The sequence below is a fragment of the Mus caroli genome, chromosome 3 (genome assembly GCF_900094665.2).
Source record: "Mus caroli chromosome 3, CAROLI_EIJ_v1.1, whole genome shotgun sequence".
NCBI classification, from domain to species: domain Eukaryota; kingdom Metazoa; phylum Chordata; class Mammalia; order Rodentia; family Muridae; genus Mus; species Mus caroli.
This window is the reverse complement of record NC_034572.1, coordinates 66,790,385-66,814,045: the sequence shown is the minus strand read 5'-3', so window position 1 is coordinate 66,814,045 and position 23,661 is coordinate 66,790,385. Positions and strand designations below refer to the sequence as shown.

General features: G+C 34.5%; 1 protein-coding gene across 1 annotated transcript in view; it reads left to right on the top strand.

Moving 5' to 3' along the window:
• Window positions 1–16,783, top strand: part of Bche (butyrylcholinesterase) — a 76,114-nt gene extending 59,331 nt beyond the window's left edge. Inside the window, exons 3-4 of the mRNA XM_021158415.1 lie at window positions 3,317–3,483; window positions 12,541–16,783. Coding sequence (XP_021014074.1) covers window positions 3,317–3,483; window positions 12,541–12,665 — 292 coding nt within the window. The 3' untranslated portion in view covers window positions 12,666–16,783. The remainder of the gene's footprint in view (window positions 1–3,316; window positions 3,484–12,540) is intronic.
• The last annotated feature ends 6,878 nt before the right edge of the window (window positions 16,784–23,661 follow it).

The following is a 23,661-nucleotide window of genomic DNA, read 5'->3' as shown; positions in this document are numbered from 1 at the left end:
AAGTGGGAGTGGGTGGATGGGGGAGTGGGTGGGGGAGTGTGTGGGGGACTTTTGGGATAGCATTGGAAATGTAAATGAAATAAATACCCAATAAAAAAAAAGAAAAAAATTAACTACCTAACATGATTGTAGATATGTTAGGTAGTTAATTATGTAAATTAATTCTCTGTTTTCTTTTTGTGTGTTCCTTGTATATTTGGGGGGGGGGTGTTTGGGTGTGTGTGTGCATACAAATTAGGTTTTTTCAGTTGTCACTTTCCACACTATTTTGAGACCTGCTTTCTGATTGAACCTGAAGTTTATTAATTCATCTAGACTCTCCAGACTGCAAGCAACATGGATTTGTCTCCTACATCAGTACTGGAAGTTACAGAAGAGCTACCACAACCAGATTCTACATGGCAAGCAAGGATCAAAATGTATCTTGTCATGATTCTTGTGGCAAACACTTTACTGACAGAACCATTTCCCTGCCTTATAATTTATCTTAATTCTTCTGTTAACATAAGCAATGTTAAGACTGTGTTTTGCCAGAAAACTGAAAGATCAAACTAAATGTTCATCATTTTTTGCCAGGATAACCTACACTAATACTTATAATTTTCTTAATCTATTCTATAAATGAAACTATTGAATGTCTGCCCAGATATTTATAAGATGCAGAAAACCGTTATGTACCATAGGTGGAAAAAATAATCACTTAGGTTAACCTGGATGTGCCTCATAACCTTTCACATTTACTTAAGAGAAAATTATAATAACTGAGCTTTGAACATTTTTAATATCTCAAAGTGAAAAATACCTGACAAAGATAAAGGCTCACTGCTTCTTGAAACATTTCATGTTATAATCACTTTCAAGTCTTTATTTTGTGACAAAAGCAGAAAATATTTTACAGAAATAGAAAACTCAAGATATTCAAATGTATCTTATAAGTGTGATTTGAATTGCATCCTGTTTCAGAATCATGTGTCTGGGAAATATACTGCATTTCACAAGTTTTTAATTGATACAGTTTGGAAGACAATTCTATCTCTTTTTAAGTTTCAATTCTTGGGAGATTTGTTCAAATTAGAGAGTAAATTGTTCTGTCACTTGAATAGCTGCTTCAGTCATGTTTTTGAAAAGCATATCTGTATCCATGAGCAGGGGAAATTTATTGCCCTGAAGTTACAACGTGGGACATTATAAGCCATTTCAAAGGACAAAGCTTGCTAAGTGCTCACTGAATTTGCCATTACTGTTCTGCTCTTGAACTCAGGAAAAAGTCAGCTCTGTCTTAGGTCTCAATTGCAGAAGCCAGGAATGAGTGTGCATTTAAAACATTTCCATAAGTTAATTAGAGAGGAATTATAATGAAAGTGGGTAGTTTAGCAGCATCAAAATTGCCATTTTGGATCACACCAGTGGTTCTCTTTATTTAAGATCCAGCCTCCAGCAGCTGGACTTGTTAGTTTCTACAGCTTTTAAAGAAAGGTGAAGAGCTCCATGATTCTCCCAGGCAATGTGCCATCTGTGATCAGGCTGCATTTTCCTCTTGACCTCCTTCAAATAATACCCCAAAGCTGGAAGCCTCATTTCTAGGTTGATACTGGTGTAGCTTAAATAGCTCTGGTTATTAATAATCCTTACTCGATCATCCATTTCCTCCATAAAATCAACTAGTCCATCAGGAAGTTATTTGTTGCAAAGGCTCCTAAATTCATGCTTGAGTATTCCTGTGACTGTGATGAAATGTGAATTGATGGGGCTTATTCAACACACGTTCTTGGTACAATCTGCCTCTAGATAACTGTTTTGGGTGAACAGCAGCTTTACTTCCAAACTTTCTTCATTTGAGAGTTTCCTCTCAATCTCAATGTTTTATATCTCCTAAAACTGCTTGCAATTTCTTTCTCGTAACAATATATAGGACCTATATGAATGATGGAGTTTTTCATAGGAAGTTTACAGAAATTTCAAGTAGAATTTTTCTTCCGTAATTTTGCGTAAGAGGAAAAAAAAAAAAAACACTGAGAGAATCTAAAGAATTTTTTATTTCTATCACTTCAAACCTCTCTTCATTAAAGAAATACTAATACTTACATCACAGGCTTCCATAGTATGCTCAACATACCACGTTACAAATGAGGCCTCAACTACAGTAAACGTATGCAAGTAAAATAGCAGTGCCTTTTCACATTGTCAGATGTAAATATGGCAACACTACTATCCCAACGCTAAACTAGCTTCTTGGCTTTTGTCATTATTTGGAGTAAGTAGCAGATTCAGTGTTCACATCATACTATCCCTGTTCCTTCTCTGGCTTTCTCAAATACCTTTCTGATTCTGTTTATAATTTTCTTTCATTATTTTACCCCAAATCCCATTTCATTGGTGATCTCTTTTCAAGTGTGATACTCCTATCTCCATTAGACCTGGTTTCAGGGTGGTTTGCCCTGATGGTCCTTCATTTCCATAGTTGTTCTCACTCTAACCTTTTAAGGAAACAAGGATGGATACGAATGAGAATGATTGTAATTCATACTGAGTGCTTTAAATACTTGAAAATACTAAAAAAAAAATGTGCTTCTGTCATGTTTTAATTTGATCTGAATTCAAGTACAAATTATTGAAATTTTAATTGCATATATATTATAAATAATCCATGTTTAAACCAAAGAACATCTTTCAGGAATAAAATCTCTCCTTTTACTTAGAAGCAAACTGAAGCTATCTAATTTGGGGGGGAAGTGCCTTTACCTGCAGAAACATTTTGTTGGCTCTAATAACGAATTAGTAAAGAGTAAAACAAAAGTTCAATAAGAGGATTTTAAAATGAGGCATGCCACTTTCCTAGACAAGTGAGATCAAAGTATAATAAGGAGATTCTTAATGCCATTTCAAGACTCTATTAATGAGAATTAACAGAATGTAATAGGGGCCATGAGGATAAAATCAGTGGTGTGAATATTGACTATGAAAAGTTTAAATCTGAGATAGAGAAAGATAATGAAGTAAAAGTAACATGTCTTTTTGAGTATGTTTATGTATAAATCAAGACATATTTTCTAAAAATTAAAATATTTCCTATATTACACTGCAATAGATACACTGAATTTCAATTCCACTAATTTCCTTTAACATGGTAGTTCAAGATATTAAAAATTATATATATATATATATATATATATATATATATTAGGCATCCTGAATAACAGTTCATTCTTGTTGTCATTTAAATGTAGTCATTTTTTTCTGATTATTAGAAATTTTTTAGCAGGTTCAGAGGACAATGATTTCATGAAAACTATAATGTCTCTGTTTAATTATCTAGACATCCCAATGGGACCCAGGCCAATAGCACAATGTGGCCTGTCTTCACAAGTACTGAACAAAAATACCTAACATTGAACACAGAGAAGTCAAAAATATACTCTAAACTTCGTGCTCCCCAATGTCAGTTCTGGAGACTATTTTTTCCAAAAGTCTTGGAAATGACAGGTATGTCCTTTTTTTCATTTTCTTCTTTAATATGTTGTGCATAGTACAAAATTATGGAAACTTGATTGTAGGTCAAATGCCAATATGACTTAAGTGATACTTTTCTAAATTGAAAAAGAGAGAAAATTATGTCTTTGGATGGACAGGGACATGGGGAGGATCTGAGAAGAGATGAGGGTGATACGTTTCTGATCAGAATATACTGTATGTAAAACATTTTCAAAAATAAAAGAAGTAAAGTGGGCTTGGTAAGATGGATAACTCATCAGGTAAAGTGCTTGCTGCAGAATATGAGAACTTGAGTTTTGTTGCAAGCAACACTTATGGCCATCACATCCCTATAATCCTGCTGCTGTGAGGCCGAGGCAGGAGGTCACCTTGGGGATGAGGGCAGCTAGTCCAGTAGGGTCGATGAACTCCACATTCAGTGAGAGAGCCTATCTCAACATACAGAGTATGTGCTTGTATAAGCACTTGTACACATACACAGAAAGAATTTGTAATGTATTCTCTCTCAAATGTGGTTAATATTAAACATGAAATAAGTATTGCCTCAATTTTATAGCTATAGATTCTAATTTTAATCTTAGAAAAGAATTTAACATCTATATCTCTAAGATGTTTTATAACTAGATGTATTTTAGTCTAATATTAGTAACCATATTCAGAAATTATATAATATTTTATCATTGCTACATATCAAAATGAATATTAATGGAGTGCCATTTCATTCTATAGTATACAGCAATTCTTTATGATTGTTAGATTTAATATTTTGTTGAATTTGCACTCATTTTATAAATAATTGTTTTGTTTTTAAGTCATTCTAATTTAGTCATTTCATGTGTATCTATAGAACAATTATTATTGAAACAGTGAAAGTAGCATTTTCAATATTTTCAATTTTAATTTTTAATTATTCAATTTTATTTTGCCATTTAAATATATTGTCTTTGGTGAGAAGTAATTCATATTTATGATCAAACTAAAATGTTTATGGAAAAGCATTTTAATGTTTCTTTAAAAATCATTTGTGTTTGCTCTAAATTTAGATGTGTTTTGTTTATATTAAAATACAGGATCATTTTAATTAATAAAACGTGATTGATTTCAACCAGCCAATGCATATCGGGCTATCTCTTCAATTCTCATTGTCAAAGTACATTGTAATGTACATTTTTTTGGTTTCTTCTTCAGAGATTTTTGGGTCAGTTTTAGAAAAACCGTAAGCTGGAGAGATGAGTCAGGTTGTTTCATATGCCCTTTGATTATTGGACATTGATCCCCAAGCTTGAAATTCCTACTCCATCTGTTTGAAAGAGTTTAATGATATATCTGTGCTGTGGGTATGACTAAATGTTCTGTGACATAATATATACCCAGAATGGGTCTCTGTGTCCCTTGGCAGAGCAACAGTGCTGTCCTTGTGTCCTCCGGCTATGAGTAACAATGAGGTAACTCAATCTGCCAAGAAACCAAAACAGATACCATTGAATATACCACAAACCACATATTCTAATCTCTATGTGAAATCTGCTTAAATGATAGTGTTGGGTTCTACTTTGAAGAAAAATTAATGAGTGAGTGAGGAGATGAATATAAATATTATGCTTATGACAAGGCAGCAGAGTAATTGTTCAAGTGCACAGAATATATAATAATTTACTTTTTGGTGTATGGCACACCATTGATAAGCCAGCAATTTTAAATGTTGGATGCAAAATTTCCATTAAAAATTATATTCTGTCACCAAAATGTCTGTTTTGGTCAACTGCAGCTGCTTGTGAAAGCAATGAACATTTTTATAATTTAAGCAAATTTTGAAAAATGTATTAATTTCCTTTGGGTTAAATTTAGTACTTCTTGAACATTATTTTGTATTTAAATATCTAGTACATTCTGACTCAAAACAATTTAGTAGATTCTGACTATCATTCCCAATGTTTGGGGTTAGATTCTCCACATGAACCTTTATAAAGCTGAATGTGGAAGCACCCAACACTATACTGAGCAACAGTCACAGAGACAAGTAGATTTGGTGTGGGGGCTTCTCTTGTCAGCCAGCCTATTGGATGACAAGTTCCAATATCAATGATTGACTTTACATCATGTATGTGTGTGTGTGTGTATATATATATATATATATATATATACACACACACACACACACGTGCCTTTAGTCAACAATCACTATGCACTTATCCATGGGCACACACACATACACACACACACACACACACACACACACACACACAGGAGATACAAAGAGAGAGAGAGAGTAATGAATAATGTGTACACACATGCACAAGTGCACAGATATGTATTAAAGTTTAAGGCAAATAAATTATATGGTTTCTGGAACAATGTATTCATTTAAAATTCTTACATTTAACCAAGTTTGAGATTCTATTCTTTGAATTTTAAAGCAAATAATTTTAGGGAGATTACATCTATAAGAATATATTGTCAAGCCACAAGCCATAACCTATATTTTTCAAGATTTGAAACTTTTACTCCTCTTACCATTAATGTTTCACATATTATAAGGCTATGATTGAAGTTGAATATTTTCCAAAGATAGCTCTACAAACAAAAGAAAATTTCAAAGAATTACTACAGAGTGTTTTTTATTGAAACAAGAAATGCTTACTTCACTTCACATAGAAAAGCAATAAGCTTTCTAAACACCACTTCATCCATCGTTTACATTTAAGCAACAAATGTTCTCCAAGTTATGACTCTTAAGACTTGTTTAAACACATGGATTCCAGCACTTCACTTCTAGGCTGCACTTCAATATCTGGCCATTATTACATGTACCTCAAAAAAATAAAATGTGCAGTGTTTATGTCATATGTTCAGGTTCATATTTGTAGTAAGAATATTAGAGTATAGTACTTCATATTTATTTTTACAGAGACAGAAATTATTCATTTTTGCAATGATAGCAATAATTTCTCATGAAGAATAAATGAAGGACTTCAAGGGAAATATATGAGCTTTGAATTATCTAATAAGGATATGCATTAGACACAATGACTTCTCAACTGCTTGAATAACTGGTGAACAGTGTTTCTCGCTGAAACTAAAGAAGACAACATATAGATTTAAGTGCTTTTAGGGTTCGGGGAGAAGACTCAGTGTTTAAATTGTTCCCTAGCAAATATGAGGACTGGAATTTTGATCCCCCAAAATTATGTAAATAAGCATAGTATCAGTCTTGGGAGGTGGACATAGGGGATTCACAGAGCGAGCAGGAGAGACACCGTTTGTCTGGAAAACATCATGCACACATGTTCAAAAATAGAAAAAAAAATACTGGACATCTCAATCATCCTTTAACTTGGCCATTTCCAGGATCATTTACCAATAGCCCTAATTAGTTAGCAAGACTAACAACTAAAGATGAGACCTTGTAAAAGTGATTTGGAGGAAAGTGTTTCATTACAATATATGGATTTATCACCATGATAAACGTAAGTAGACAAACTTTATGATTAAATAAAACTAGCTTTCTGTCATACTACATGAAGCCTTTACAATACCCAACTCCATTATAATGTGGCTCTCTCTATAATCTCATTTAACATCAAAATTATGACAGGAAAATGAATATGTCTTTGATCTATTGCCTAAAGTGTTACCAGTTTTTGCTGCTGTCCTTAACTTAGGTTGAACTTAGGAAAGTAAGTCAGTGACGGTAGTTAGGACTTTCAGTCGCCTTTGCTCAGTTCAAGAATTTGGTGATTTTTAAATCAAGAATAGTAAAAGTCAGTATCTGTCACCTTGAATTCTTCCTCTAAATATTTTCATGAGAAATTTGGGACATTTTTCATTACCTACTGTGGACTGAATATTTGTATACTGGACTCATATATTTAAATCCAAACTGTGAGGTCGAAGGGACTTGTACAACCACTCTGGAAATCAGTTTGGCGGTTCCTCAGAAAATTGGACATAGTACTTCTGGAGGATCCAGCAATACCTCTCCTGGGCATATATCCAGAAGATGTCCCAACTGGTAAAAAGGACACATGCTCCACTATGTTCATAGCAGCCCTATTTATAATAGCCAGAAGCTGGAAAGAACCCAGATGTCCCTCAACAGAGGAATGGATACAGAAATTATGGTACATTTACACAATGGAGTACTACTCAGCTATTAAAAAGAATGAATTTATGAAATTCCTAGCCAAATGGATGGACCTGGAGGGCATCATCTTGAGTGAGGTAACACAATCACAAAGGAACTCACACAATATGTATTCACTGATAAGTGGATATTAGCCCAAAACTTAGGATACCCAAGATATAAGATACAATTTGCTAAACGCATGAAACTCAAGAAGAATGAAGACCAAAGTGTGGACACTGTGCCCCTTCTTAGAATTGGGAACAAAACACCCAGGGAAGGAGTTACAGAGACAAAGTTAGTAGCTGTGATGAAAGGATGGACCATTTAGAGACTGCCGTATCCAGGGATCCATCCCATAATCAGCTTCTAAACACTGACACCATTGCATACACTAGCAAGATTTTGCTGAAAGGACCCAAATATAGCTGTCTCTTGTGAGATGATGCCGGGGCCTAGCAAACACAGGAGTGGATGCTCACAGTCAGCTATTGGATGTATCACAGGGCTCCCAATGGAGAAGCTAGAGAAAGTACCCAAGGAGCTAAAGGGATCTGCAACCCTATTGTTGGAACAACATGATGTACTAACCAGTACCCCGGAGCTCTTGTCTCTAGCTGCATATGTATCGAAAGATGACCTAGTCGGCCATCACTGGAAAGAGGCCCATTGGACTTGCAAACTTTATATGCCCCAATATAGGGGAATGCCAGGGCCAAAAGAATGGGAATGGGGGGGGAGGGAAGTGGGGGGCGCTATGGGGGACTTTTGGGATAGCATTGGAAATGTAATTGAGGAAAATATGTAATAAAAATATTAAAAATTTAAAAAAAAGAAATGAAGGCATTGAGAGAGTGAGGCCTTCATCTGTAAGATCAGAGAGAGTTCTTATTAAAAATAAAATAAAATAAAATAATAACTTTTCATAGCAAAACTGAGATAACTTCTTAATTCCTGTATGTGTACAGACAGAATAATGAGGTATCATTCATTCATTAACAAAACCCTCACAAAAGTTCTGGTGCCCTGAGCCTTGAGTTTTATCCTCAAAAATATGAGATGTTAGTTTCGATTGTATTCAGTGTACCATTGCCCAAGAGACCAAAAACATCCCCTTTCCTCGGTCTTAACAAAAGAAATTTCAGTTTTGCTTGAAGTTTGCTCACTCTTTTTGTTTTTAAGACAAAGAAGTGTAATCATTTTCATAGAGAAGAGAATCTTTTTATTTGCAGATGAGACACAAAGGTGAGAAGAAACAATGATAACAGAAATGAATTTAAATACAGCCTCTCATGCCTATCCACTTCTCTTTTCCCTTTTTATTCCAGTGAATCATCAAATAAGCAAACAAAATTATTCATTTATAGTCTCCACTATATCCACAACCCACCAAACTCATGTAAATAAAGCACACTGCTCCTGTTTTATATCTAGTAACATAGTTTTTGCAGTTTAAAGCAATTTAAAAGTGGCATAATCACTCATAGAAACAAATTAGATAAAAATTAAATTCACCAGCTGGGGAGAGGGCCCAGCAGCTAAGAGTCTATGCTGCTTTTGCAGAGGACCCTATGCAGTTTCCAGCTCCCATGTTGTGCAGCTCATAGCTGCCCATAACTCCAGCTACAGGAAATTGGATGCCTTCTTCTGTCATCTCTGTGCATTCCACTTACCTGCACAGCCCCTCCCCACATAAAGACCTACACACAATGAATATTATTTTTAAAAATTAAAAATACTTTTGTTTTAGTCCTAGGTAGAAAATTAATGGTTATGAAATAATTAACCTTGTTCATATTTATATATGTAAAATCACATTGTATTTATGTTCCATAAATATGCCATAGAAACTCCGATGGGGATTACTAGCTCATTGATAGAGAACTTTATTTTTTCAGGAAATACTTAGGTCAAAATATGACTTAAGTTGAATTGATTTATGTAAATCTCATTATAAATATTCATGTTTTCTGTAAATCTGGCACTTTGAAATTAGACAACTATTGTCTAGAAAATAAATTGCATTACTTGTTATTTAACTTATTGTAAAGACAATTTTAACTTTGCTGAATTTAATTTTATTCATACAATTGTTGTCATTGACTATTTTCAAAAGCTTTCTTTCATGCTTAGTATATAATTTATTTGTATCCTTTTGAAGATATTAATATGTTGTTAAATTGTACATTGGAATGATTAATACCAATGTAACAATCTTTTCAGAATATCACTAGATATTCTCTTTTCTTTGTTGGGTGACTAGGTTAGGTGGCAGCTAGAAGTATATAAATATACATATATAACAATTTTAAAAAAGAGGCCATGGATTTGAAAACAGGCAAGGAGGGGCATTTGGAGGGTTTTGGAGGGAGGTAAAGATTGGGGAAATGATGTGATTATATTAAAATCTCAAAACCTAATAGAAATTCTTTTCCAAAAGATATTGGATTTTTAAACACTAGCGAATACAAATCACACAAAATTGTTATTATTCAAAAAATAATAAATCATATCATAAATTATCTATAAAATACCAAAAATTTGGAAAATAAGAATAATTTCTAAAGAACTAAAGGTGGGTTTATGTAGATTGTTATTCCATAATAGCTTCCATCTAGCAAATTTTTATACAGTTTTGTGTAGTATAACTAAGTATTGAATAAAAAATATATTTTCCGTCTTTTCATTTTAATCAATTAATATGATAACTGTGTACAGAGTGTATGCATGCTCTGTTCTGAAGCCCTTGAATAGAACTGTGCTATCAGTGAAGCCCCACATAAAAATGACACCTGCTCACTCATAATGAACTGGCAGAGGCATGGTCCAGGATCAAGAAAGAACACGCCTGCACCGAAATCTTAATAGGAAGGCATGCTGGAAAGCAGAGCCTGACAACCAGGGACCCTGAACAAAGCATCCTGTGCATCATGCTAAGAAATAAAATTTCTATGTCAAGAACAGCTGCTCAGCAATTTAACGTGGAGGTCTAGCGGTCCTAATTGTTGATTTCTGGATGTATTGGTTTTTGCTGCATTCGGAGTTCTCCTGCTTGGCTTTATGATACTCATCCTGACACACAGCTCATTCCTCAGGCAGTGCTGCTTTTGGTTTGCCAGTTCATATCAAGTATATGCTAGCTTTGTTATTTTCATTATATTTATTTGTACTTTATATTTAATTTCTAATAATTTTTTAAAAGTATTCGAAGTATCTTTTTCTGTAGTTTGGAAATATTCAATGTTAAATATGCCTCTGACTGGTAATTTTTAATTCAAGAAATAGCACAGATGGCTAAATTTCTGCATTAGAATTTTTCTAATTATATGATGCATTATTAAAATATTTTATTTAATATATTTCCATGTCTTCTGGGTAAAAAAATCATGAACACTTAATTTTATGAATGGAAGGATTTGTTTGTTTGTTTGATTTTTCTTGTTTTAACTAGCTGACATGGCTCTTATCCCTCATTACTTCTATACATGTTATTAATACATCAATTTTTAAAAATTATGCCATATATTTGTGTAGGTTTTAGCTTTTTTTATGTTTCTTTATATTACATATATTAATGAAAGTGACAAGCTGAAGACAATGGATAAAATACTCCTTTCATAGTTCTTTATATTTCAAATGAAATCAATCAATTTTCATACATATAATTCCATTTAATGACCATTATATCACATCAGTAGAGGGACCCTTACAAATACTCTTTCCAAAAATTCTAAGTAAAGTTCCTCAACCTCTTAAAAAAATAATCATACAAAAAACAAAACAAAACAAAAGTGGGACAGTGGTGCCATGTGCCTTTAATCCCAGCACTTGGGAGGCCGAGGCAGAAGGATTTCTGAGTTCGAGGCCAGCCTGGTCTACAAAGTGAGTTCCAGAACAGCCAGGGCTACACAGAGAAATCTTGTCTCAAAAAAATAAAAACACAAAACAACAACAATCATGACATGACCTATTGTAGTGCTTTTTCATGTCACAATGTCCAAGCCATAAGTTGTTTCACTGTAAAAAAAAAAAAAAAGAACGAACTATGTTACAATTCATAATTTCTTCTATGAATTAGAATTCTCTCTCAAAGAAACAGAAAGGTGGCCGTAGATATCTTCTTCTGATGAAGAATCTACTGCTTTAATTTTTGATGATATAATCAATATTTTACTAGAAATCCAATCCACAATTCTACTTTCCTTTTTTTTTATTTTCTAAATGCTTCCACTTTATACTCTTAGCCTTTCCATTCTTAACATTTTCTTTTTCTTTTCAAACAGATGTATTTATACATGAAGAATAATGATTAATGATGCAATCATCACATGAAAATACTTGTGATTCACAATTTACTTGAGGGCCAATATTTTATTTTTCTGTTATATAAAGGAATTATTAAGCTGTTGTTACATAATCAACAGCATAAGCAACTGAACATCATATGGAATGAAATGTATTTTAATGAGTGTAAAATCTGTATAGTATGATAATTATAAAACTCTGTTTATGTAGTAGTAAATATTCACATATGTAAGTATGTTGACTGAAGATATTACCTTGATGGGATTTTGTAACATGAAGCATGAAGTTTTTACAATGCTCTAAAGAGTTAAATAATACAAGTAATATCTACATGTCTTCTGGGAAGATAATGAAAGGATATTAATATAAATTGACATGATCCAATTTGTACTTTCACTTCATTTTTATTTATATAAATTTTAGTTGCATTGTTTAATATACTACATAAAATATATTAAGGGCTTTGTCAGTGGTTAGAGAGACTGATAATACATAATGAAAACGAAAATCTTGCTGTGACGTATACTTGCAGAAAATGGCATCTATAATTAGAATTATTTTCAGGTAATGTAAACAGAGGTTAAACTTTAGATTAATGCAATGTATTCTATGTTTTACAGGAGATATTGATGAAACGGAGCAAGAGTGGAAGGCAGGATTTCATCGCTGGAGCAATTACATGATGGACTGGCAAAATCAATTTAACGATTACACTAGCAAGAAAGAGAGTTGTACAGCTCTTTAATTAATAGATTTACCCTTTATAGAATGTTCATTTTACTGTAGATGAAGGCAAATATACCAGTAGCTCTCTCCATATATACCAAGAATGCTATTACAGAGCAGAGAAATGCCAAATGAGGATATTGATTTCTTATACTTTTCACTTAGTATTTTACCTAATGCCTCAGAACTGAGTCATTAGAAGTTGTTTTTTTTATTAATTTTCACAATGTAAACTTTCAGAATTAATTACATGCTGCGTTGATATTACTTTTCTGAATAACATTACAGCTTTTACCTAAAAGTTACATCATCTGCTTCTATTCGATCCAGTATTTTCAGAGCTACCTATATAAAACTATTGCTAAAATCTGAATTGGATTTTGAAGCAATGGATATTATAATTTATATTACTGTTGCCTATAATTTATTTATAAGTCTAGTATCAATATCAAATAGTAAAACAAACAAAAAGTTGGCTATTCATATATGTAGAGACAAGAGAGAATATCAAAGAAAGAGCCATTGCATCTGGGAAATAAAATATGGCTATCAACAAAAGCAAGGAATTTCAAGTACTGTTGAAAATCATGCCAACTGGCTCTTCTGAGAGATATTTCATGCTTCAGGCATCATTTCATGAGCATGATTTGCCACATGAATCATGTTCAATCCAGAATTCAACAGCCAAAGACAATATGTGGTTCTAATATGCACAGGAATTCTAGAATAGAATCCTGGGCCTCACACTGTGCTATAGGATGGATCGCAGAAATCTGTCTCTGGGAACCCTTGGAGATCTCATCTTTAACATATTCACAGCTGAAACAAAAGTTTGGCTTAAATTATTCATAGATTAAGTGTCTGCGGACCCAAACTCCACACCATATCAGTCTTCCTTAGGGTTAGTGCTTGAGAAAATGTAACACCAAACAAAGCCATTGAACTGTCAATTTAGGTGAGTTTGTATTTCATTCTGAATATATGACAAAAAAGTATGCTTTATATTGTATATAAATAATTGTTGATAGTTAAGGCAGATCAGAACATTATTTTGATCATCTATTTATATACTGAAAAATGTTTGTTAGCAGTTTATAAGAACTAAAGTAACAAATCTCTTCCAAAAAAGAATCTCATTATATTGAATTTTCATTTTCAAAAATAGTATGATGAAGTTTATAATGATGAGGATAATTTCAAAAGTAATGTAATTAAATTCATGTCAATCATAATTTCTTTGATGATTATTAGTATAATTTTAGCTATGACACACTTAGCTCAATGACTAATAAATAGGACAATCTGCACCTTGATGAAGAAGGACAAGAACATCAAGTTAGTGAAATTCTATATCACACTTGTATGTACTGTACTCAACAGTACCTGTCCTCATCACAAACTTGTTTGCAAAGGCAGTATGTAAGGTGAGAGGGGCTTTGCCTAAATATAGTGTTATTTGCCATCCCTTTACACTGAAATGTTATCCATGAGTAATTTCCTTAATCTACAAGTAACTTAAATCCAACTTTCTTACACTAATGGAAAAAGAAAAGAACAGGTGACTACCAGATCTAAGATGCATACAAATTGGTATTAGGGTTATCTCAAGGAACACTCCAGACAAAATGAATACATATATTAAAAAGGAGTTTGTTTGAGTGCCTTATGGAATATAGCCTAGTATTATAACATTGTCTGTCTCACCCTGGAGAGGCCTAGAGTATAGGAGCTGTTAAACACACATGTTTGAATGTGTCAGTAGTCACAATAAAGTGCTATAAGCCTAGAGAATTCCTGGAGAGCATCTATCCTTGAGTTTAGTTTGGCATGTCAAAGAAGTAGGTTCTAGTATCAGTGAAGGTATGCTACTGCAAGAAGATCAATGAACTTGACAGCAAGAGTTAGAGCAAACAGTTAAAAAGCAAATTTCCCTTCTTTCATGTCCTTTGATCTATGAGGCCACCATAAGGCTTATCTCATGTTTAGGACTCATCTTTCTATTTCAAATATCCTCATCAGAAAAATCACTCACAGGAATGCCCTGAAACTTGCTTGGATTAACTTGAATCCAGATGCTGTCAAAGTGGCACCGTAATTAGTCATTACAAATCCATCCCTCATCAGCAATGACACAGAGCTACATTCTCTTAAGTCATGTTTTTAATTTCAAAGGTCCGTGCATAATTCCACCTAACATACTTTAACTATCCCATACACAACTGCAAGTGTGTTATGTATTTTAGAATAGTCAGCAAAGTTTGTCAAAGAATGCTTAGTCTTGTAGTGCCTTATAACCTAAATATGATAATACAGATTTACACTTAAACAATATTATTTCCATTGATTTATCAATGCATGATAAACATATGGAGGGAAGAAAACACAAGTAATTGATTAATATATGTATATGCATATAAACATGTTTTAACATAATAAGACAAAATCATTCATATCAATGATAATCATGTCTTCAACAGAATCTCCACTGTATTTACTTACTATCCATTATGTATTTCTTCTACCTGTAGCAAGAAGCTTACCTTTACAGATTTCCTGGAATCATATCAACTAAATACTACACAACAGGCCATGCAAAGCTGACTGTTTATATTTTTCACTGTCTATTTATGCTAGTTAAAAGTCATGAGTCCTTCCAGGAAAGGATAGGAGGAAGGCTAAAATTAAAACTCTTCAGCATGTTAACATGATCCTGAGGGGGAACTGGCCTTCTCATCAAGGAATTCTAGGTCTCCTGGCTGACACAACTCTGGAAACTGACAGGCAAATATTCTTGATTGCTAGAAGGAATTTTATCATTCCTTGCTTTTATTCTAGAGCATTTCTATATACATAGATGAGACAACAGTTAGTAGTCTTCTCTTTCATCCCTAGAAAAAAAATATGCTTAACTATCCAGTACCAAAGGTCCGTATGGGTCAGACTATTACACATATTGCTTTGCCTGTACTGCCCATTACAATACCATACTTGCTGTGTCTTTGGAAATTCAATGATGCCACTTGAGCTCTGCTACTTTGGGGACCAACTGAACCCATTACAATTAATTTATCCACTGAGCATTAGAATCTTCAGCTCTAAGATCAGAAAGAAAAACAACAATGGCTGTTCAAATGTACTGATGTCTCTCCAAGCATTTGGAGTGTTAACATTCTTCATGTTACCCCCTCACTGTTTTCTGCAGTGAGTGACAGGTATGCTAGGCTCTCCCACAGTGAAGGGTTAGTTTTATACAGTTTATCTACTTCAGCATTCCAAATTCCCTGAGTCTTAAAATTCCATTCATTACAATAAACCAAGTATTACCAACCATTTTCAGTTTTTTAAAATAGAATATCATTTGAGAAATACACAGCCTACCAATAAAATAAACCCCTTTTAACTGTGAAAGCTTCCATATTAAGTATAGAATAGCCATTAAATGGCTCCATATCAATAATCTCAGCCTGATCCAGTTTTATGCTCCTTTCACCACTATCCTACACCCTTTGGAGCTATTTTCAAACATTCCCCCAGACTTCCATTTGAATTGAAGTTCATTAAATTCTTTAAAAAGTGTAGTATACCTCACTTCTATAAGCCTCCTCGTCTTAAGACTTCTTAAAGATCTATAGACAACAATTTGTAGGCACCGGTGGACATCTGCATTAGCCTCCTTGGCACCTCCTTCAGGGAAGGTAATTATGAATTCTGTGTATAATACAGAGTCAATTCTCTTAGTCAAGAATGGAGTGAACAATGCTGAGTGGCATATGCTTGGATCCATCCTCTCTTCTAAGGGTTGTGAGACTTTCTCAGGTGAGAAAATACAGTGGTGTGAATGAGAATGTCCCCCACAGGCTCAGATATCTGAACACTTGATCACCAGTTGGTGTTGTTTGGAGGGTTTAAGAGGCACAGCCTTCCTGGAAGGAGTGTATCACGGTGAAAAGGTGTTGAGATTATCTAGCATCACCAGATATGGTTTCACACTTCCCACGTTCTACTTGTGTTTGAAGATGTAAACTCTCAGTTTTCTGTTCAAATCACCATGCCTGATGCTTGCTATCATACTTCCCATTGTGGATTGTTATCTCTCTGAATCATATGCACAAAATAAAAACTTCCTTCTATAAGTTCCTTTTGTCTTGGTATTTTATTGCACCTATGGAAAAGCAATATGTCATGCATGTATATATATTAATTTATATAATGAATCTCTTAACTTTCACCAATGAAGTAGTATAAAGAAATTTATCAAGTGGCTCTATCTGATAGAAAATAGATGATGAGAAAAGCAGTATGATGATCACAAAATATTCACCTAATTAGGCAATATAACTAATATAAAATTATATAATCCAGTTAATAAATGAAATATACATTCATTAAATACATTCATATAGTTACAAAATATAAATAAAGTTAACTTTATGTTACATTAGAACCAACTGTATCAACTGTAACAAACATATTCATATGTGCTGAACATATACTAATGCTTGTAGGTGTAAAGTTTTCTTAAGCTACTCTAACAAGGGTTCTAACTCTCAAGCCTACCACCCACCAGTGTAGTGGAAAACAAAGATTATTAGGACATAGGGGAAGTAAACCTGTTTAGAAATAGTTCCCTGGGGCTGGCAAGATGGCTTAGTGGGCAAGAGCACTGGCTGTTCTTCAAAAGATCCTGAGTTCAAATCCCACCAACCACATGGCGGCTCACAACCATCCATAATGAGTTCTGATGCCCTCTGCTGATGCTTCTGAAGTCAGCCACAGTGTACTTATGCATAATAATAAATGAAGCTTTGGGCTGGAGCAAGCAAGGACTGAGCGATTGGAATTGACCAGAGCGAGTGGGGTTGCCTGGAGCAAGCAGAGGTTCTAAAAAATTCAATTCCCAGCAACCACATGAAGGCTCACAAACATCTGTGCAGCTACAGTGTACTCGCATACATACATAAATAAATAAATCTTTAGAAATAGTTCCCTGGAGCAATTACCATCATCACTCTTCTCATTCCAGTTCACTAGCAAAATCAAATATGAATCAGCAGCTGCAGACTAGTACACTCAGCAAGCATCACACATGGACCAGCAAAGGAACTTCAATGCACTCAGCAGACACCACACATGAATCAGCAACTGGAACTCTATCCAGAAGAAACCATGAGGCTCGTCAATGAGCTCTTGTCTGCAAAAATTGCAGAAACCTCCTAAGAAGTTCTCTCTATGCACTCACCACAAGTGAAGCTTAGCAAAGCAATGCAAATTGAACCAATACATGCATATTGTCAGCCAAAAATAGTGAGGCAGAGAAAGGCAAACCTATGTTCCAGCTCCCACTCTTTGTGGGATCATATTTATATTCCTTGTAAACATCATGTGTTCTTTCACATGTCTGTTATAGTAAAACATTCTTTGTCTGCCTCAGCAAATCATTCTTTCACCTATGTGTCCAGTAAAACATCATTTGACATAACTGACTTTTTAAAAAGAAACCAGAAATTTCCACTTCAAATGCTATTATTTTGTTTATAAACTAATTGAACTGGGTTTGTTTTAAAAGTTCCCCTGACCTCATATACAAGCATAAAAATTTTCTCCCAGTTTTTCCTCAGTTTCACCACCCAGGAAATACTCTCTTTCTTAAGAACCCACTAACATCATTTCAGAATGTAATGTTCAAAGTGTGTTACAATTTCTGCATTCATGAATGAGACAAACAAAACTGGACTTTGATGAACCCAGATTGCCTTAGTAGATTACATAAGCACATAGCAAACAACAGGAATCCCTCTGAACCCTGCACAACCCATAAGTCAACCTTCTCCAACCTTCTTTGGTCCCAACAAAAAGGACAATCTTGACACATTTATATCTTTACTCTTTTAGATCAAAAGTTTTGTAGATAGATAGGTCTCTATTTATCCACTGGGATTCTCCCTGACTACAGAAGGTGGACTTTTCTGGTGCCTTATCACCATTGTTAGGCATATAGGCTAAGATTATCCCATTCATGGGTGCCTTCTTTATCCCATGTCTGTCATGTCTTACAGATATCCTGCAACCCCGCAAAGCCTGTCAGTTACAGAATTCCATTCATTCTCATGGACATATGGCCATCTCTCCTCATACCTGATACTTAACCCCCATTCCCATTCTCATCCACAAAGTTCTACCACAAAGTTCCCTCCCTGCCTCTACCTGCTATGATTATTCCCACTTCTAAAGGAGATTCAAGCATCCTCACTTGGGCCTTCCTTCTTGTTTAACTTCTTCGTGTCTGCAGGGTATATCATGAGTTTTCTGTACTTTATGATTAATGTCCACTTATCAGTGAGTACATAACATGCATGTCCTTTGGTGTCTTTATTGCACCAAATGCATACACAGGATGATATTTTCTAGTTCCATCCATTTGCCTGAACAATTCATGATATCTTTGTTTATAATAGATGAATAGTATCCCAGTGTATGAATGAATTATATTTACTGTATCCATTCATTTGTTAATGTAACGGCCAACCCATAACCAGCTGAACTTGAGATCCATCCCATTGGTAAGTAACAATCTCTGACACTATTAGGCATATTCTGCTATGCTTGCAGACAGGAGCCTAGGGTCTTCTGCCTAGAGTCTTCTGTAAGGTTCTACCTAGCAGCTGATTGAAAGAGATATAGATCCCCACAGCCAAACATTGGGCATAGGAGCTAGAGAAAGTACCCTGGGAGCTGAAGGGGTCTAAAACCCTATAGGAGGAACAACAATATGCAGACTCTTATAGAAGAGCTGGAGAAAAGATTGAAAGCCCTGAAGGGGAAAGTAATTCCACAAAAAGACCAATAACATCAACTAACTTGGACCCTGAGAGTTCTCAGAGACTGATCACCAAACAAACAGCAAACATGGGTTGGATGGAGGCCCCTGGCACATAGGTAGAAGACTGAGACATGTAGCTCCTTTTCCATGTGTGTTCCTCAACAGCCTCAAAGCAGAGGCTTTCTCTAAAACTGCCCAACAGGGCTGCCTTGCCTGGCCTCAGTGGGAGAGGATGTTCTTAATCCTACAGAGACTTGATGTGCAAGACTGGGAGGATGCCAGGGAGAGGGGTTCACCCTTTCGGAGGACAGGGGGCTGAGGAAAAAGGGAGGGAATGTGGGGGAGGGAGACTGTCGGTGGGTGTCAGTGTTTGGAATATTACTACTTTACAGAAAAAAAATAAAGGAAAAAACAAAAACGAAAAAAAAAACCCTGCTAATCTTTCAGTCCATGCACTTCTATTATCAACAGTCTTGAAGAAAGTCTTGATTGCCCTTTAGCTTTGAGTCAAACTTTAATAACAAGCAAAATTCAAAAAACTAACACCCAGGTTCACCCCTGGCATCAGATAAACAAAATTCCCATTATTTGCAGCAGATATCCTTCATAAATGGTGAGTCCTCTGACAATGTGAAGAAAATAACTTGGTATTGTTTTGTGTTTTGTTTATGTTTATGTTTTCACAACAAAGTTTCTGTGTGTTCTGGGTTTCCTGGAACTCATTCTACAGACAAAAGATCTGCCTGCCTCTGCCTTCCAAGTTCTCAGATTAAAAGTGTGTGCTGCCCCTACCCTCTTTTGAAACTAGTTTTTTTTTTCAGTGAAACTTCCCCAGTGTCTTTTATAATATCGGCAAATATTTTGAATAACTGCTAATTTCAACATCTGTTTTTATTTCCAGTACTTCTTAATACTTTTGGGGAATTTTTTTTCTTTTATTCTCTGAATCAAGTTCTAGTTTTCATGGACATGTGATTTTCCTGGTTGGTTGCATTTGAACAAATGTGCTCTTTACTTAGGTTTCTTTCTTTCCCCTCTGCTTCTCCTTTGTTTTTTGTTTTTGTTTTTTTTTTTTTCTTTTGGGGGGGAGGCTGATGCAAGTTTTATTATTATTTTCTTCAGTGCTCCCACTAATGCAGACATAGTTTAAGATTCTGGGTGGTTCTCTAGGAATAATGACAAGCTGCAGGCATATATTTATTGATGTATCACGAAGCCAGTTTTTCTTAGTTATACTTAGGAAATTTTACTAGCAAAACACTTTTGAAAGTTATTGAATTAACTGTAGTTGGAATATCATTTGCTTTCCTTAAACAGTGTTTCCAGAAAGATATGTTTTAGAATATCCAAAATACAACTTAGCTGTTTCTTCCTCTGCCATAATTTCATTGCCTCGGTGACATTTTTAGTTTTAGAGTATTCTTTCGAATGGCTCTTCAGCATTAGCTTTTTTTTTTTTTTTTGAAATAATGTTTTCTTTCTTTCTTTTTTATGACATTGTAATGTGATAGTTTTGAAACTGTTATCTTTTTGTAAGGAAATAAGTGAATGAAGATTCAAATGCTAACATCTGCAGTGGCATTTCAGTTTTAAACTAAATGCCATCATAATGTTCTATTCGGTAGGTGAATATCATTTCCACATAATCATAAAAGATAAAATTTTAATAATCTCCTTTGGAGTTGTCTCTTTGAAATCTTGTGCAAAATACTAAGTGAGAATCTTTTATTATATTATTCCTTCTCATGTTTCATGTAGAATTTTTCATAGAAGTGAATTGGGTAAAATACTCTTCCTTTGTTAATTGGTTGTAACTGCCAGTGAGTGGGTAGGGGAGCAGGGCAGGGGGGGTGTATAGGGGACTTTCAGGATAGCATTTGAAATGTAAATGAAGAAAATATCTAATAAAAAATTAAAAAAAAAGAAAAGAGCCATTTCCTGATACACACTGAAAGAATTCTACTGAGGGCAGCCTTAGTTTTCAGAATACTTAATGTTTTACATATTTCTTTAACACAAGCATATGATATTTTACAATCAGATGTATAATCCTCAGTGTTGTAAAATATCCCGAAGTTGAATGTATATTCTTTTAAGTATTTTAAGCCTTATTTATACTGTCACATTCACTGACAAAAACACAAACTTAATCTGTCATAAATGAAGGCCCTGATGGTAAGTATTTGATACATCTCGTCACTGTTACCATGCCTATCCCCAGGGTGGTGATGTAAGAGAAAGATTTTCACTGTGGTTTCCCTCCAGAAAAATTTAGTGACAATGCCTTTTGGGACATTTCTTCTTTAAGTTACATTAATCAATCAGATATTAACAACTACTGCAGAAAAGAGCTATTTTGTTTCATACAAGAATATATATTAAAAACAACTTAGTTATTGTACTATTTTTTGTTAAATTGACACAAATCTAGACATATTTGGGTAGAAAGAAGTGTAATTTTAAAAATTGTCTGTAAGATTAATATATAGACAGGTCTTAGGGGCATTGTCCTGATTAGTGATTGCCATGGAGGGGCTTAGCTTGCTGTGAGCATTAGGGACCCCTCGACAAGGAGTCCTGAATGACATAAGAAAGAAGGCTGAAGAAGCCATGGATTTTCACATGGAATTAGTGATTGCCGTGGAGGGGCTTAGCTTGCTGTGAGTATTAGGGACCCTTTGACAAGGAGTCCTAAATGACATAAGAAAGAAGGCTGAGGAAGCCTAGGCTTTCCCCAAAGGCACTGACCCCAGATACATAAGCAAAATGGACCCTTCCTCACAACATTTTTACATATTTGCTGGGGCAGTGGAGTCTGTGACTAAGTCACTTGTAGTCATATTAAAATCATCTCTTTTATTTCCTGCTCTATAAATATGTTAATTACATAGACATTCATCTCTAACTATGTATTTATTGAAAAGAATAAACATACCATAAATCTAACCACACTGATCATATATAACTTTCTTATGGACTTCCTTATGTGTATATCACTAACTTTCTATGCTGTGAAAAAAGGCATGCATGGAGCTCTCCACATATTACAAGTGCAGACTGAACACATTTTCATCTTTCATCTAGCTACTATTATTGTCCACTTTTATTTTAGGCACTTCTCCACAGCAGTGTTTAAAACAAAAAGGCTTTTGATTTCTTGCTGCTCATATTTTTGTGGCAGGAGATATACAAAGATAAAAGAAAGAACTTTGTAATTATACAATGAGTAAATATAGCTTTGTCAAACTGCAAATGGAGATTTGTAGTGGACAAGTTCTCTGTTGCTACAGTAACAAATGGTATGTCAGCCACACTGTGGGAGATTAAGCTACTAAGTCATAGAAGCTTAGAGAAATACCAAGTGAAGACTCCTGGGAGAAACAAAAAAATGATGGTAAAAGATGAGGCCAGAAGTTGAGAATTGCACCCTTGAAGCAACTGTCAAGTTTTAAGCACATAGGTAAGAGTATTTATTGTAGAAGGATTATTTGGATCCTGGAGGTCTGGGGGACTGTGGGTGCTAAGGAAACTTTTGGCCTATCTAGGCAAAAGAAAGGAAGGGAGCTATTAGTGGCCCTAAGAGGAGCTAGCAATTCTATGTTACGTATATCTCTAAGTAAATGATAACAGAATTTGAAGTACTGACTGAATGGAGTTGTAAGCTTCTGAGAAAGTCAAGTCTGTGGGTTCAGTGAATCTTAAGAGAAATGAGAATTTTGTTCAGATCTACTTAAGTATCAGTTGCCAAGGAAACACTCAAGGAAGAATCAAAAAATACTCTTGGTTAAGAGAGGGCAGAGTCTATGAAATTATAAGATTTGAAATGTTATTTAACTAGGGATTCTAGTTTTTAACTTTTAACATTTGACCTGTTATTTGGAAATACACACAACGGACAAACGGCATTTATGCAGGGACATAATATATATCTGGACTATATAAGCTGGCACCTCAGCACTGACACTCCACTTGTTATTTATGCCCCTCTTAAGACTTTAGTAGTTATTGCCAGCCCTCCTTAAATGATCTTTGCTAGTGAGTTACTAATCATTGTATACCTATACTTCAAAAGAAATTATAATAACATCTTTACTTAATGAGAAACAAAACATTCTTCACTTGTTCTTAGCCAAAAGACTGAGAAGCAATAAAACATGGTTTTTATTGCTATGCTTAACTTTCAGCTCCTTTCCTT